The sequence below is a fragment of the Kogia breviceps genome, chromosome X (assembly GCF_026419965.1).
Source record: "Kogia breviceps isolate mKogBre1 chromosome X, mKogBre1 haplotype 1, whole genome shotgun sequence".
Taxonomy (NCBI): Eukaryota; Metazoa; Chordata; class Mammalia; order Artiodactyla; family Physeteridae; genus Kogia; species Kogia breviceps.
In genome coordinates, this window is record NC_081330.1 from 128,005,305 (window position 1) to 128,021,066 (window position 15,762).

The 15,762-nt window shown below is 50.8% G+C and overlaps 1 protein-coding gene across 5 annotated transcripts in view; it reads right to left on the bottom strand.

Moving 5' to 3' along the window:
* The window catches only part of SHROOM2 (shroom family member 2), a 135,675-nt gene that overhangs the window by 68,777 nt on the left and 51,136 nt on the right, over window positions 1-15,762 (bottom strand). For all 5 annotated transcript variants that reach the window (XM_067022967.1, XM_059050093.2, XM_059050092.2 and 2 more), the window contains exon 2: window positions 4,729-4,880. In XM_067022967.1, the coding sequence (XP_066879068.1) occupies window positions 4,729-4,880 (152 nt within the window). The remainder of the gene's footprint in view (window positions 1-4,728; window positions 4,881-15,762) is intronic.

Genomic DNA, 15,762 nt, shown 5'->3' on the forward strand with positions numbered 1-15,762 from the left:
TCACACCCACGAAGCCTACAGAGACCAACTTCACGATGCACGTACTTTCTGCCTCAAAACCTCCCACGCTAGGAACGGGTCGGGACGGGCTACACGCACAGGTACGCGGTCTCGGGCACAAAAGCATCGCACCGCAGCCCTGTCTGCTGTACACCGGAAGCACCGTAAATGTCCACACGCGGACGATCTGCCAGACACACAGCAGAGTATCCAGACCGTGGAGCCGCGTGGGGTCAGGAGAAATCTCGAGTCAGAGCACTCAACCTGGACCAACCCCCATTTTCACGTGTTAACACATAAGCAGGTACCTGTTTCTAAAAGGAAGCCTAAGGGATTAGTACTGACACGGCCGCTCTCCGGAGCAGCAAAATGGGAGGATGACGGGGGCTGATGTATCCCACCCACTTCCCGTTCCAACGTGACTGTTTTCCCACGCCCATGCGCTACTCTGAGAACTCACAAATGCGGAATAAAAAGTCACTCCTGGAGTAACTCTAGCCGGCATTCCAACACCCACCCCTTAGGGTGATCCTGTCTGCCTTGATCACAGAGCAATAACAGAGCCTTCCGGGGGCACCGCCCAGCACAGAGCACAGCTGACCGCTTCCTGGGGACCAAACCTCCTGCTGAGTCCTGTGAACACATCACACAGAACCCCAAAGGCCTCTCCTCTTTACAAGTGCAACGAGCTTGACATTTTTATCATCAGAGCAGTGACACGCTTTCACTGTGCACTTAATGGATAAGACGGTAAGTTTCGTCACGAGTATTTTACCATCATTAAAAATGAAAACTTTTTTGCACGGGGCCTACACGGTTCTATAACTGCTTGTATGCGTTCCACTCAACTGGACCTTGAGGGGCACCTTTCCATGTCAGGAAATACTGACACCATTTTTGTTTTCATAAATTTATTTTATTTATTTATTTTTGGCCGTGTTGGGTCTTCGTCGCCGCGCGTGGGCTTTCTCAGTCCCCTCTGCGGTGCACGGGCCTCTCGCTGCGGTGGCCTCTCCCGTTGCAAAGCACTGGCTCCAGGCGTGCGGGCTTCGGGAGTTGTGGCTCGCGGGCTAGAGCGCGCAGGCTCAGTAGCTGTGGCGCATGGGCTTAGCTGCTCCGCGGCACGTGGGATCTTCCCGGACCAGGGCTCGAACCCGTGTCCCTTGCACTGGCAGGCGGATTCTTAACCACTGCGCCACCAGGGAAGCCCACTGACACCATTTTTAAATTTTATAATAGCACTTGCATTCTTTTTAAAAACTTTTATCGACGTATAGGTTTATAATGTTGTGTTAATTTCTGCTGTACAGCAGAGACTCAGTTATACACATATATATATATATTTTTTTCACATTCTATTCCATTACGGTCTGTCACAGGATGTTGACTAAAGTTCCCTGTGCTCTACAGTAGGACCTTGTTGTTCATCCGTTCTATATATAATAGTTTGCATCTGCTGACCCCAAACTCCCAGTCCTTCCCTCCTCCACCCCCCACCCGCCTTTGGCTACCACCTGTCTGTGCTCTGTGTCTGGGAGTCTGCGTCTGTTCCGTAGATAAGTTCATTTGGCTGACACCCATTTATAATGGCAGCACTCTGCAGTATGGATGGTCCCTAATTCACTACAGTCATTTCCTTTTGCTGAATATCTAGGATCCAAGAAATTAAATTCTGAGTCCAAAATAGGCCTTTTGACACATGTTGCCAAACCGCTCACCAGAAAGTCTCATCAGCATTACATCAAATCAGCACTTGTTTCCCCACATCTCAGCACCAATGGGCACTGCTATTCCACTAGATCTCGGCCAGCTGGAGAATCAAAACCTAGTTTGTAAGTAAACTTGTCGATCCCTAGTTAAACGTCTCTTTAAACACTTGTTTCCTATGTGAATTTCTCATATTAGGAACTGCCTACGAGCGTCTTTCATCCAACTTTCTACTGGGATGCAAATTCCCTTCTTTCTAGCCGTTGTTACTAAACCAACTTTACTACACACCTGCTTTTTTTTTGGGGGGGCGCGACCCTAGAATAAGATCTGACATTGACCAACATTTCACTTTTACCTTGTCAGGTGTAACCGGTGAGAATATTCATGCATCCTGATTCCATTCCCCAGGATGTGTCGCTGGCTCGGTTTTATTTGCTGCTGCCTCCCCCGGGCTGGCCGACGTCACACTGACCGGTTTTACTGAATGAGCACCCCAGCGCCAGCATCCCCATCAGGCCCTCCAATGACGCCCACCCCGGTGCAGTTCAAATCAATTCGATTCAGTAAGTCCAAGCCCTTCATTTGCCCTCGCGCATCGGGCAGCGAGGCAAGGAGCCGCAAACGGGTGAAACAGCTTGCTCACCGCGTCAACTAAGCCAGGGCCCTCCCCGTGGGGGGAGACGGACAGTAAGCCAGCGAGCCGGCTGTGTGTTCTGGGGGGGCTCGGGCAGCCCCGCGACAGAGACATTTCAGGTGGTGGTTTATATAACCGCTGTCTCCCCTGTGTGGGTCAAGTGTCCCTCACCGTCAGCTGCACTCCACTAAGTCTAACGGAATCCTGCGAGAACGCCACACGTCTTGCCTCAGGAGGCTTAATAAGGCGACCTCAAAGAAATCATACACCATGATGGCACCCGTCATGTCCCTCGCTCCCCCAGAAGGCTCCAAAATGGCCATTCTGAGACTTCAGTTTCCTGATTTACAAGGAGGACAGCCTATTCCACTGAGAAATGAGGCTGCTAAATTAACGTGGCAAAGAATGAATTTTTTTCCTTCTTTGTTTATGAACCTCCTCCTTGGATGCTATTTTGGTCCCCCAAAAATAAATACATAAAAAGTCCACAGGGATATGTCTTCAAGTCTGTACTAGAAACTGAAGGCCTTGAGTCAACTTACTTTTTAAAATTTACAGCCAGGCTTCCCTGGTGGCGCAGTGGTTAAGAATCCGCCTGCCAATGCAGGGGACACGGGTTCGAGCCCCGGTCCGGGAAGATCCCACGTGCCGCGGAGCAGCTACGCCCGTGCGACACGACTACTGAGCCTGCGCTCTAGAGCCCGCGAGCCACAGCTACTGAGCCCGTGTGCCACAACTACTGAAGCCCGCACGCCTAGAGTCCGTGCTCCGCAGCAAGAGAAGCCACCACAGTTGAGAAGCTCATGCACCGCAACGAAGAGGAGACCCCGCTCGCCGCAACTAGAGAAAGCCTGCACACAGCAGCAAAGACCCAATGCAACCAAAAGTAAACAATAAATAAATAAATAAATTTTTAAAAAATAAAATAAAATTTACAGCCAACCTTGGAAAGACTGCGCTAATTCTGCTAAAAGGGGCACGTCAACACGTTACTATGAATTAGCCAACTGTAAAATACAAGGCCGAGAATTATTTCTCTGTGAAACCAGTCACCGGAATTCCCTGGTGGTCCAGTGGTTAAGACTCAGCACTTCCACTTCAGGGGGCACAGGGGTTCTCTTCCTGGTCCCTGGTTGGGGAACTAACATCCCACAAGCTGTGCAGCGTGGCCAAAAAAAAGAAAAAAAAAAGTCACAAACAGTCACAAAGCACCTCCATGCTGCCCACGTGCCCAACTTCACTTTCTGACCCCTTCAAATCATCCTAACTCCTATCCACAATCTCCTTTCTTGGAGTACGTACTTGCTCCCCTCAAACCTCAACACAGCACTGGAAACACCTGCTAGCTGACCTGTAAGTCTATGTGCATTACATTAGTTTAGCATAAAACCCCAACAGCTGGTAGCCTGCCACCTTGTGTAAAACACAGGCAATGACATTTCATCCTTTGGAGCATAAGCAGTTTCGTCACTGCCAGAAAATCACCTACATGTTGCCAAGAATAAGATTTAAGTATTCAAAAACACTTAAATCAAAATTAACAGTCAACAGTAATCAAAGAAGAAATCTTTTAAGAACCTACTGTATAGCACAGGGAACTCTACTCAATACTTTGTAGGGACTTCCCTGGTGGTCCAGTGGGCAAGACTGCACGCTCCCAATGCAGGGGGCCTGGGTTCAATCTCTGGTTGGGGAACTAGATCCTGAATGCACGCCACAACTAAAAGTCCACAGGCCGCAAGTAAAGATGCCACGTGCTGCAATGAAGACCCTGAGTGCCACAACTAAGACCCAGCACAGCCAAGATAAATCACTATTGAAAAAAAAAAAAAATTTGTAATGACCTACATGGGAATAGAATCTAAAAAAGAGTGGACATCTGTATATGTATAGCTGATTCATTTTGCTGTATAGCAGAAACTAACACAACATTGTAAATCAACTATACTCCAATAAAAATTAATTTAAAAAAAAGAAGGAGGCTTCCCTGGTGGCGCAGCGGTTGAGAGTCCGCCTGCCGATGCAGGGGACACGGGTTCGTGCCCCGGTCCGGGAGGATCCCGCGTGCCGCGGAGTGGCTGGGCCCATGAGCCGTGGCCGCTGAGCCTGCGCGTCCGGAGCCTGTGCTTCGCAACGGGAGAGGCCACAGAGGTGAGAGGCCCGCGTACGGCAAAAAAAGAAGGCATCTTTAAAATTTTTGATGTTGGATTCATCCTCGGCCAAGAGATAGATTCCTAAGCGTACATGCATGTACACATATACACACGCACGCGACTCAAGTCCAAATCACGATTGCCACGGTGACACGGCACAGCCAATAGACTCCAGGTTTCACTGTCCTGCTCATCTCTGTCTGTAAACAAGGCACGAGGCCCAGGTCTTACCTTTTTACCACCAGCTTCAGGGTCTTATGCGACCCCTTCACCAGGCAAATCGCTTCCTGTCTAAACCCCGACAGACCGACGTCATTGATACCAACGATCTCGTCTCCGGCCAGCAACTTGTCCACTGCCGCGGCTCTGCTTCCTTCTTCGATCTGCAACACAGAAGTGTGTCCCGTGAGCCTCCTGCACAAGCAAGCAAGTCCCCAGGACTCGGCCAGGAACACAACATGCCCGTGACACATGCCACCCACAGGTTTTCTCAGACCGGCTTCAGGACAACCCAGGGGTGGAAGGGACCCACCTGGGCCCTGATTCCCAGCGGGAGACGGGGAATACGTCCCTCACCTGGCCTGCCTCCGCAAGGTCTCTCGTTCACGGAGGGGTGGGAAACACACCAGAAATAGCAGAGCCAGAAATACCGATTCGCTTTCTGGATCTCCTTCCTCCAAAAAATAATGATGGATTTTTTTTTTTTTATTGTTTACTAGTTATTTCTCATAGCTTAATCCTGCAGCTAGTTATTTCCATAATAGCTGTATTTAGATATAATTCGGAGAGCACACAACTCACCCATATAAAGATAAATGAATGGCTTGTTAGTATATTCACAGAGTTGTACAACTATCGCCACCACCCATTTTAGAACGGTTTCCTGACCCCAGAAGAAACCTCATTCGTGCCTGTCGGTGGTCACTTCCCGATCCTTCCACCCCCCGGCAACCACGCATCTGCCCTCTGCGTCTCGGGTTTGCCTATTCTGGATATTTCATATAAACAAAATCATACAATAGGTGGCCTTTTGTGTCTGGCCTCTTTCACTCAGGTTTTCAAGGTGCATCCATGTCGTAGCCTGTGTCAGAGCTTTATTCGTTTTTACGGCTGAAGGATACTCCACCGTATGGACCGACCACATTTTATTTATCCGTTCATCGGTGACGGCTATTGAAGTTGTTTTTCCTTTTTGGCTATTATCGCTGCTGTGAGCACTGGTGTACAAGTTCGTGCGTGCGCGTGTGTCTTCATTTCCCTTGGGTGTACACCAAGGAGTAGAACGGCAGGGTCCGACGGCAGCTATGGCAAACACTGTGAGGACCTGCCAGGCTGCCTTCTAAAGCAGCTGCACCATTTTACATTTTGCATCGGAGGGCTCCAATTTCTCCACGTCCTTGCTGACACTTAGTATCTGATTCCTTTCATTACAGTCCTAGATTATTAACACCATGCTGGGTACACAAAATACTCCCTACTCGGCGTTAAACACGTATGTATGAATGTGTATTGACTGACTCCTTAAAAGCATTTTATGATTTTTATCCTGAGGAAATCTTAATCTTTAAATTCTCACCCTTGTCTTCCCTATACAGTAATAATCCAGCTCAGCATCAAGTCACCCATCAATTAACCAACCTGTTTTCTGTACTAGGGCTTTGGCAAACTATGGCCCATGAGTCAAATCCAGCCAGCTGCCTTTTTTTTGTTGTTTGTTTTTGTAAATAAAATTCTACTGGAATACAACCAGAGCTCTTTGTTTATACACTGCTACAGGAGAGAACAGCACAGTCTGACCCACAAAGCCAAAAATATTTAGTACTTGCCTTGTTATTTTTAAAAAGTTGCCAACCCCCGTTTCACACCACAAAGCCATTATTTTTACAAACTGCTAGGAAAACTAGTGAAAAAGATGAATGCTTATAGGCACGGAGGTGTACAGGTTTGGAAGTTCGCTGCTCTGTTTGCCAGGGCTAACCTAAAAGTCTGTTCCGAACCTCACAAAGCACTAAAGCCGTAAACGTTTCTCCTCTGGTAGTTACAAAGCTGGAAACGAAGCAACTTACGGGCTCAGCTCTGAAACCACGTGGTACTTTTCCTAAAGTCTCCGCCCGAACCCAAGGACAGCTGAACTTTTCCTAGGTTAATAAAGCAATTATTCATTGCAAGTCAACAGCATAAACAAAACGAGCACTCCTAACTAAAATATGAAGCAAATCATTCCGGTTAACAACCGGTTTCAAAATCTAGACAATTCTTATCCCAACATAATAACAGATCGTAAACAAGTTTCCACCCCACCAAGATCACACACTCAGCCACATACAGCCAAGGTGCAGGTTACGTGGTAGAGAGGTTACGTTTTGGCGCACCCCGGGTGGGAGGCCAAGGGGCTGTCCACGCGGGGGGGTCAGTGGGCAGCTGGCTGAGGGGGGCCGGGACCCGGGGAAAGGTGGCCTGCTCATGGGGTGACCACAAGCAGGAGGAATTTTAAAACTGGAGGGAAGGGGCTTCCCTGGTGGCGCAGTGGCTGAGAGTCCGCCTGTTCGTGCCCCGGTCCGGGAAGTTCCCACGTGCCGCGGAGCGGTCGGGCCCGTGAGCCGTGGCCGCTGCGCCTGCGCGTCCGGAGCCTGTGCTCCGCAGCAGGAGAGGCCACGACAGGGAGAGGCCCGCGTACCGCAAAAAAAAAAAATAATAATAATGATTTAATAGGGTTTTAATAGGAAAATCAAAACGTGTTTTGAAACTAATTCTGTATTTCCAAAGCAAGTGACATTTAAAATTTAAAAAAAAAAAACAAAAGACTAAAATTAAAAATGAGTAAAATTGGGCTTCCCTGGTGGCGCAGTGGTTGAGAGTCCGCCCGCCGATGCAGGGGACCCGGGTTCGCGCCCCGGTCCGGGAGGATCCCACGTGCCACAGAGCGGCTGGGCCCGTGAGCCACGGCCGCTGGGCCTGCGCGTCCGGAGCCTGTGCTCTGCAACGGGAGAGGCCACGACAGTGAGAGGCCCGCGTAACACACACACACACACAAAAAAAACTGGAGGGCTGGGGATGGAGGCCTCCGACACAGAAAACAGACCCACCAACAGCTGAGGACAGAACCCTGGGGCCCCAGCACAGGGAAATCTGGAAGAAGATGGGTGGGTGAAGGAGCAGGAGGTGAAGGAGAAAGAGGGGGTGAGAGTCGCAAAAGCCAAAGCAAGCATACACGCGCACAGCAGAGCTGCTGAAGAGAGAGAGTGGCGTGGGTGCGTGCGTCCCTCTCCTTGCAATGACTCCTCTCTGAACTGCAGCTTCGCAAGAAAAATCTTCACGCAAGACAACCATGACCAAGGAACTTGCAGGGCCTTAGGACAGGTTTTGAAGGCAGGAGGTCCTGCAGGCCAGCTGTGGGACTCAGCCATGACCTGGTGGGTTTTTCAGTCTCGTTCCCACAAGCCCTTGGAGGCACAAGTTCTGCGAGACTGGCTCCAAGCGCCATCATCGCAGTCTGAAGATATCGTGTTGCTTTCTTTCCCCTCATCTGCGAAGACCTCCCAAGCTCCTCCTCCACCAGCGAAGACCGCATTCCGAAGCGTCCACCGGCCCCGTCCTAACCACACTCTACCTACATTCCCAGCAAACATGGCTCTGGGTTTGGGAGACCAAGAAGCTGGGGAAATCTCCCCCCCCTTGGCTTCCTGGCCGAGACAAACTATCTGTTTGACGTTTATTGTGCTCATGGAGGAGAAAACAGTTGTAAAAGAAGACGTTTTGAAAACCTCCAGTCTGTACTCTTGAGCCCGTCAAACTTCTCCCATTAGGAAGAATTAATTAGGCTTGAACTTGGTAAAGAGCAAGCCTGGAGTTGGCTCTAGTCTCACAGGATACTTACTGACCGCCTGCCAGCACTGCACAGTGTATCGCGCACTACAGACACTCAGGATCGTTTTGTCACCGTCCCCCGCCTTACAGTCAAGAGAGCGCTTGGCATTGCCACGAGCAGAGGAAACTGCCTGACAGCTGCAGCACTAGGGAGCCACAGACAGGCCAGGCCTGTCCTAGAGGCACCAGGCAAAGTTCTCAGTGTCGCTTGCTGTAGCTCAGGAAGAAGTAAGTCCCTTTACAAAAAAAAAAAAAGACAGGCACACAAAAACAAATGACTCCACACCGTGATGCCTGTCCGTGTGCCACTGGCAAAAGGAAAGTCCCAAGTTCACAGGCCAGGACAAATATTCCGGTCTGAGTATTCACTGGCATTGGAAAACTCCTGTTTAGGGCCTCCATTAAGACTTAAGTGTCCCCAAATGTGCAGATTTCCTCGCTGTTCTTATGGAAACAGCAGCGGGGGGAAAAAAAACAGTCAATGGAAGTCTCCATGGAACAAAGTTTTTGTATTTCATCCAACGGATGTTACAGATGATCAAGGATGACATCCACGGAGGCCGGAGAACCTTGATTCTCCTGGGAGCCGGGACTCCCGTGGGAAGGAACCACGTCAGGGCAGCAGGGGCGCGAGGGGCCAGGCTCGCTTGGCCTCGGGGCTGGAGATAAAAGACTTCACGAAGAGAGAGGCCCACGAAGAGCCACTTGAAAGGGGTGGCATAGATGGGGGCGGACATTCCACAGGGGGGTCTGGATGTGAAGATGGGGCAGAGACAGGAAGCGGGCCGGTCTGAGGAATGTCAGCCTGGCCGAGCGCAGAGCTCTGGCTGGGGAGCGTTTGAAGATAAGGGCAGCAAGAGGAAGTAGAGGAACTTGACCTTGAGTCAGAACCTGGCATGATATCCTGGAGGCGGCGGGGGGGCCCCAAAGGCCAGCACGGAAGCAGGGGAGTGACCTTCTTATTCCATCAAATGCGTCTGGCAGCTTCATCCTGGAGGTTGACACGAAAAGAGTTCCTTCTGCCCGAGAAGAGAAGGTAGCAGCCTCTGTCTTTGTACTGGACAGAAACAAGGGCTCAAACCAACACAGGGCAGAGAACACTAATGTAAGCAAGCGCTCTAGACACTGGGAGGAAAGTCTAAGGACAGAATCGATGCTGGAAATCAAGGGCCACAGGAAAGGGGTCGGCCGGTGGAGCTCAGATGTGGAGCCGGACTGATGTGGAAAATTGTGATACCCAGAGATCAAAACGAAAGGAGGAAGAATGTGTTAGGTCCGGTATCATATTTCAAAGGCCATGAATCACACCCGTGATTTATCAGCTATGACTATCTCAAAGAAAGCTTTGCTGTCTGGAGAATAAGCCATGAGAAAGCACTGCCTTTTTGTGAGCCAGGACAATCACTGATGTCACCTCCTTCGTCTGCTTACTTTAACTATTTTACTCATTCTCCTTGAGCTCCCTTGTTTCAGAAAAGAGAGCTGACTCATCCAGGAAAAGTATCAAATTGTGAAATAATCGGAGAGGGCATCTCTGGTCACCGAGAAGCCCATCGAAAACCAAAAACCTCTCAAGTGTTAAAACTGAACATACCATCAGCCACTGGTCTCTGTCTCCCTTCTTGTACATCCCGAGGAGTGTTTTTATCAACTATTTGGGGAATTCAAGCTTCGCAGCAGCTCTGGAAACGTGCTGGAGAAGGAAATCCCACCTCACCCCATTTCTGGAGTATGAATGCTTTTTGAAGAGGTGAAACTGTTCGTTGGTTATTTTTTGGTACAACATTCCATGGGGGTAGTTTTTTTTTAACCTGACAACACAAAACATACTCAATGGCGATTTGGAGACGCAGTCACACACGTAATAGGTCTTGAACAGGATACCCGGAGAAAAACATGGTCCAAAAGGATACGTGCACCCCAGTGTTCACTGTAGCACTGTTTACAACAGCCAAGACACGGAAGCAACCTAAATGTCCATCAACAGAGGAATGGATAAAGAAGATGTGGGGTGTGTGTGTGTATATACACATACACACAATGGAATATTACTCGGCCATTAAAAAGAATGAAATCATGCCATTTGCAGCAACATGGATGGACCTAGAGATTGTCATACTGGGTGACGTAAGTCAGACAGACAAAGAGAAATATCGTATGATATCGCTTATATGTGGGATATTTTTAAAAATGCTACAAAAGGCAGAAACAGACTCATAGACTTCGAGAACAAACTTATGGTTACCAAGGGGGGGTGGGGGAAGGGACAGTTAGGGACTGACAGATACACGCTGCTGTATTTAAAATGGATAGCCAACAAGGACCTACCGTGTAGCACAGGGAACTCTGCTCAATATCCTCTAACAACCTAACTGAGAAAAGAATCTGAAAAAGAATAGATACGTGTGTATGCATAACTGAATCACTTTGTCGTACGTCGGAAACTAACGCAACATTATTAATCAACTATACTCCGATATAAAATAAGAAGTTAAAAAAATAAAAATAAAATTACCTGTACGCCCATGTTTTGGAGTAGAATTAGTTCGTAAAGAAAACCACTTCTGGATCTCGCCCCTTCCCGTCCCCGGGCATGACACTCTGGTTTCCCTTACAATGCGCCATGAATGTGCCGTGAAAAACATGGAAATCTGAGCATGCGGTACTTATGATATTAAACGGTGAAGTGGGACCTGTAATGTCACAGCCTATCAACATTGGAAGGTATTCACACTTGATATCCTCTTAAGGAGAAGCTGCTTCCACATTTTAAGCTAGAAAGTCACTGGAACACCTGTTGAGAAGAGTCGAAACTACGTGGTTTCTTAGTTCTTTCAGCACATACATGAAGAAGGGTGTACAAACTGAGCCGTGTGTGTACCAATCCTCAAAACAACCAGTAAGATATCCATACGGGAAGAAAACTGCTTTCCTCACGGTTGACCAAAAAACGTATCAAAAAGCAAGAAGAATGGTAAGTATCCCCACTTGCAAAAGATCCGAAGAAACCAAAACCCACCTCATACATTCGGATTCCGATGAGCAAGTCAGTATTCAGTCCCACGCATAAGAACACGAGGGTCTGCTCTGAAGATTCTAACCCACGGCTGCCACTCACGGCTAAAGCGAAGGCTGGATCACATGCCACCCCAAGACAAAGAGAGGCAGGTGTGGCCCCGCCAAGGCGGCAGAGCCAGGCTGACGGGCTGTGCAGGTCAATGAGATGTGTCAAGATCCGGAGGCAGTGGAGGCTGCAGTCAGCAACCACAAGTCCAAACAGACACAGAAAAGAAGCTGACTGCTCAGCGAGAGGTTTTCAGCAACGGAGAGGGAAGGGGATTTGCAACAGGGGGTCGGCAGTGGCGGCTCAGACCCCAGGCTGTGGCTGCAACAGAGAACCCCGGGAGGAGCGTTCGTTCGGAGCCAAGGGGCCACGGCCTCCCCGGGGGAGGATAAAGCCCAAGGTATGTGCCTCTTCTCCAGGTGGGGCAAAGGTCTCTAGGGGCCTCAGGACCCTGCAGAGTCCCGATCCTCGGCACAGCACAGCACTCCAGAGAACACGGGCCAACCCCGTGCAAGGGACAGTTTCTGGAGAGCAACATTCAGGGAGCATTTTCTGAACACCCCTGCCTGGTAAGTTACAGTCCAGAAGGAGCAAGGTGTGCCAACGACCCACTCCAACACCACGCCGGTCAGCCTCTTAACTGCAAACCAGCGGCGACACCGGGGCAGGACCTGTGGATGGCTCTCCTTCGCGGGCTGGCACCTCTGCAAGTGTCCTCAGTAGAGGGCGCTGGGGGGCCTGCTGTCCCCTGTGCCTGCTCCTTTGGACCAGGCAGGGGCTGAATCCACCGCGGTTCCACAGCCAAGTCCCGCCCGCACTCCAGGGGGCAGCTGCCCGGCCAGTGTCAGAAGCGTATGCCCTCGGATGGCTTCCCAGGGCTTCCACGGGCACGCCGGCCAGCTCCCGGCCGCCTGCCAGGTTCTGCACGGGCAGCTTCCCGCCTGCCGGCTAGTAGCCCGCGGGGCGCAGGGACTTGCTCTGCTGTCGCACCCACTCCATGCAGATCTGAATCTCAGACCCGGGGGGAGGGAGGGGAGACAGAGGTGGGTATTCCCACACCTCCTTCCTTAGGTAATCGGCCTCAACCCTAGAGTGGAGGCAGTGGCTGGTCCTCACAGCTGCTACTCCTGCACGCTTTGAAGCTCTCTTTACCCCGGAGGAGTTCCTAGCTCATCATGACTCAGCAAGTTGATAATAAGTAATAATCTGCTAATAGTTAGTAATTCTTTACACCAGGGGCTGGCAAACTTTTCCTTGAAGAGCCATATGGTAAATATTTGAGGCTTTGCCGGGCCTCCCGGTCCCTATGGAAACTACTCAACCTTGCCGGACAGACAGACAAGACATAAGGGGTGATTTGGTTACGTGGCCAGTTTGCAGAATCCTGTTTCCTATTAAGCAGGCCCTGTTCCAATGACTACGTGCCTTCTACCTCCCAACTGGACCCTGACGGATATAAATTCCATGTGACAGGCGCAGCAAGGGAGGCACTCGTGAGCCCCGGTGGCACAGAGGAGGGAAGGGTCAAATCACAGGGTACAGGGAGGGGTGAACATCAGGGAAGGTTTCACAGAGACGAGGGGTGATGGATCCAGGACTGAAGACTCACATCAACCACTGCACTACACAGCTTGGAGAAAGTCGCTTAATTTTTCTTCGCCTCAATTCTGTCGCCCAGAACAACGGTGGTAAGAGTTGGTTGTCTTACAACCCGGGACCAACAGGAGAATGAAAGTGAGACAATTATGAAAATATTCTGTAAATTCAGAAGTATTATACCAGTACGTTTACAAATCATTTTACTGGTAATTTCTTGGTATTCCAATCAGGACTGTAGCACAGGCTAGGTTCCCGGACTCTCCAGTTCAGTGACAAATGACCCCCGTTCTTGATCATTAACACGGGGAAACCAGACGTTGAAGCGGTAAAGGGAGACTGCTTCATTTACGACACTCCAAGCTATTGAGGTAGAGTGGTTTCTAAGTCCTTTCAAATAACACTGTTTGGGGGAAAAGTAAATCCCGAAGCTCAGTTATCCTAGATGTTCTTACTGGTTATTCTCAACCTAATTTAAAGTTTCTTTTTCCCTTGATTAGCTACTATAGCCTTACAGAAAACTGCTAAAATACAGCAAGTTGCCATTTACACATGGAGTGTTTTACAAAAGTTTCACCTAAGTGGGTTATGTTCATGGAAACCCAGACCGCATTTCTCACATTAAAAAAAAACAAAAAAAAAAACATGATGTAAGGGGTAGTTAAGTTCTCAGGCTAAGACACAAATACCTCTTTAAAAGATGTCATGGTTTATATACTGTGGCTTTGCAATCGAGCAAAGGGAAAAAAAAAGGACACATGCCCCATCTCCCCAGCCGGCCCTTTGAAATGTATGCTGTGTGCACAGGTCGGGTGTTTATCACAGGCACAGCGCCGGGTCCTCTTGGTTAAAACAGGAACTACGTTTTCTAGAATCTCTGTCCCTGTATGGTTGGTTAGATTGGGTCCAAAGGAGAATCTGTCCAAGGATAGAAGGCGGAAGTGATGCAGAAGAGCCCGGCGGCCTCCAGCTTCTCTTACACACCACTGCTCTGCATCCCGTGTCTTCCTACAAGGAGGTGCCTGGCCCAGGCCCACGTACAGGTGGCTGCATGGAGGCACCCTCCCGGCCAGCTGCCCAGGCCGGCTGGGAGTGGCTTCTCAGAGGCACTCCTTCCGTCCAGGGTCCCCCAGATCTCCCTTACGGACCCTCTCCCACGTTTACATGAGCTCTAACTCCTGTCATCCTGTAACACCCACGGCACCTCTGCCTCCCCCGAGCGAGCGAGCGAGCGTACCTCGGAGAAGAGGCAGGGTGGGTCCCACGAGCTGCAAAGGAGGGCGGTGCAACCACGAAGACAACCAGGACACCGGAAGGAAAGCAGCTCGGTGAGGACCGGAGCACCTGGACCTCTTGTTTTTTAAAAGGGTGGTTTAAAATCCCCGCAGAGAATTTACCATCAACCGTTTTTACACGTACAGCTCAGCCAGTGTCCTCTATAACTACGCTGTGCGCAGCCTATCACTAGCACCTCATCTTGCACAGCTCTGTGTCCGTCAGGCGTCTCCCCGGCCCCTGGCAACAGCCACTCGGCTTTCTGTCCCCGTGAACTGGACTCCCACGGACGCCTTGTGCAAGTGGAATCCTACAGGACTGTCCTTCGGTGCCTGGTTACAGTGCTAGAGGTTCGTGCACGTGAGCACGCTTCTCTAACGCTAATAGTCCATCGTAGGTATGTGCCGCATTTTCTTTATGCTTTCACCTGTCGACGGACACTCGGCCCGCTTCTAACCCCTGCAACTCCTGTGTACGGGGCGGACGCACAGGTCAAGACGAGCACGTGCAGAAACAGAGAGAATAAGCTTCAAGTCAAGCCTGTGTAGGTGTGTTCACCAAGAGGCCCGTACAGGAACGCCCACACTCTCTTCAGCCACGCCAGCTAAAACACAGAAACCACCCAAACGTCCAGCAGACAAAACACGGGATGGCCCAACGATGGGGTACCGCACCGCCGTTCCCCGCCACGGCGCTACAGACATCCAGGGCTGCAAGGTCCCGTGCACCGGGTGGCGGCCGTCGGACGCTTAGGAGCGGCATTCCCGGTCCCCCCCCCACCCCCCGCCACTAGGCGTCAGCAGCGTCCCCGACCCCAAGTCAGAACCACCCAAGCGTCTCCGGTTACTACGCAGGGTGCCCCGGGGGCGGGGGGGGGGGGGGACAAAAGGCATCACTCCCGGTTGAGAACCACTGTTCCGGAGAAAGGACGAAGTTCCTGCAACAGTCATCATAACTCCTGGGGAACACAGGAAACCGGACAGCTCTTAGCATCCCCTTTCATCCTGCCACAAAGCCTCCTCCACCAGCGACACGCGCGCGAGGCCAGGGAGGCCGGGCGGAGCCACTGTGCTCAATCCCATCCCACCGTTACCAGGCAGAACAGGCCTTGTTGTGGACACCACGAGCCCTGCCCAAACGCCACGGGCCTGCAACTAAGCAGCCTCTGTCCCTTCTCCCCGAAGAAATGGTCCTTCTTGCCTCCAGGCTTTGCTGGCCGGGTCCCCTCTACTCACGCGCCTACCCCTGATGTGCACACGCTCACTCCCCCTGGCTCACCGCTCTCTTCCTTTTGGGTCCCACGCCGGGACCCCCCCAACACCGCTTCCACCGTGGGACCCAGGGACCACCTCCTGGCCTCCTGAATAGCCTGGGCTCGCCACCACTCAGGGCTCCAAGCCCTCTGGTTTCGGGTTTTTATATCTTCCTTTCTTCCCTCCTTCCTTCCTTCCTTCCTTCCCTTC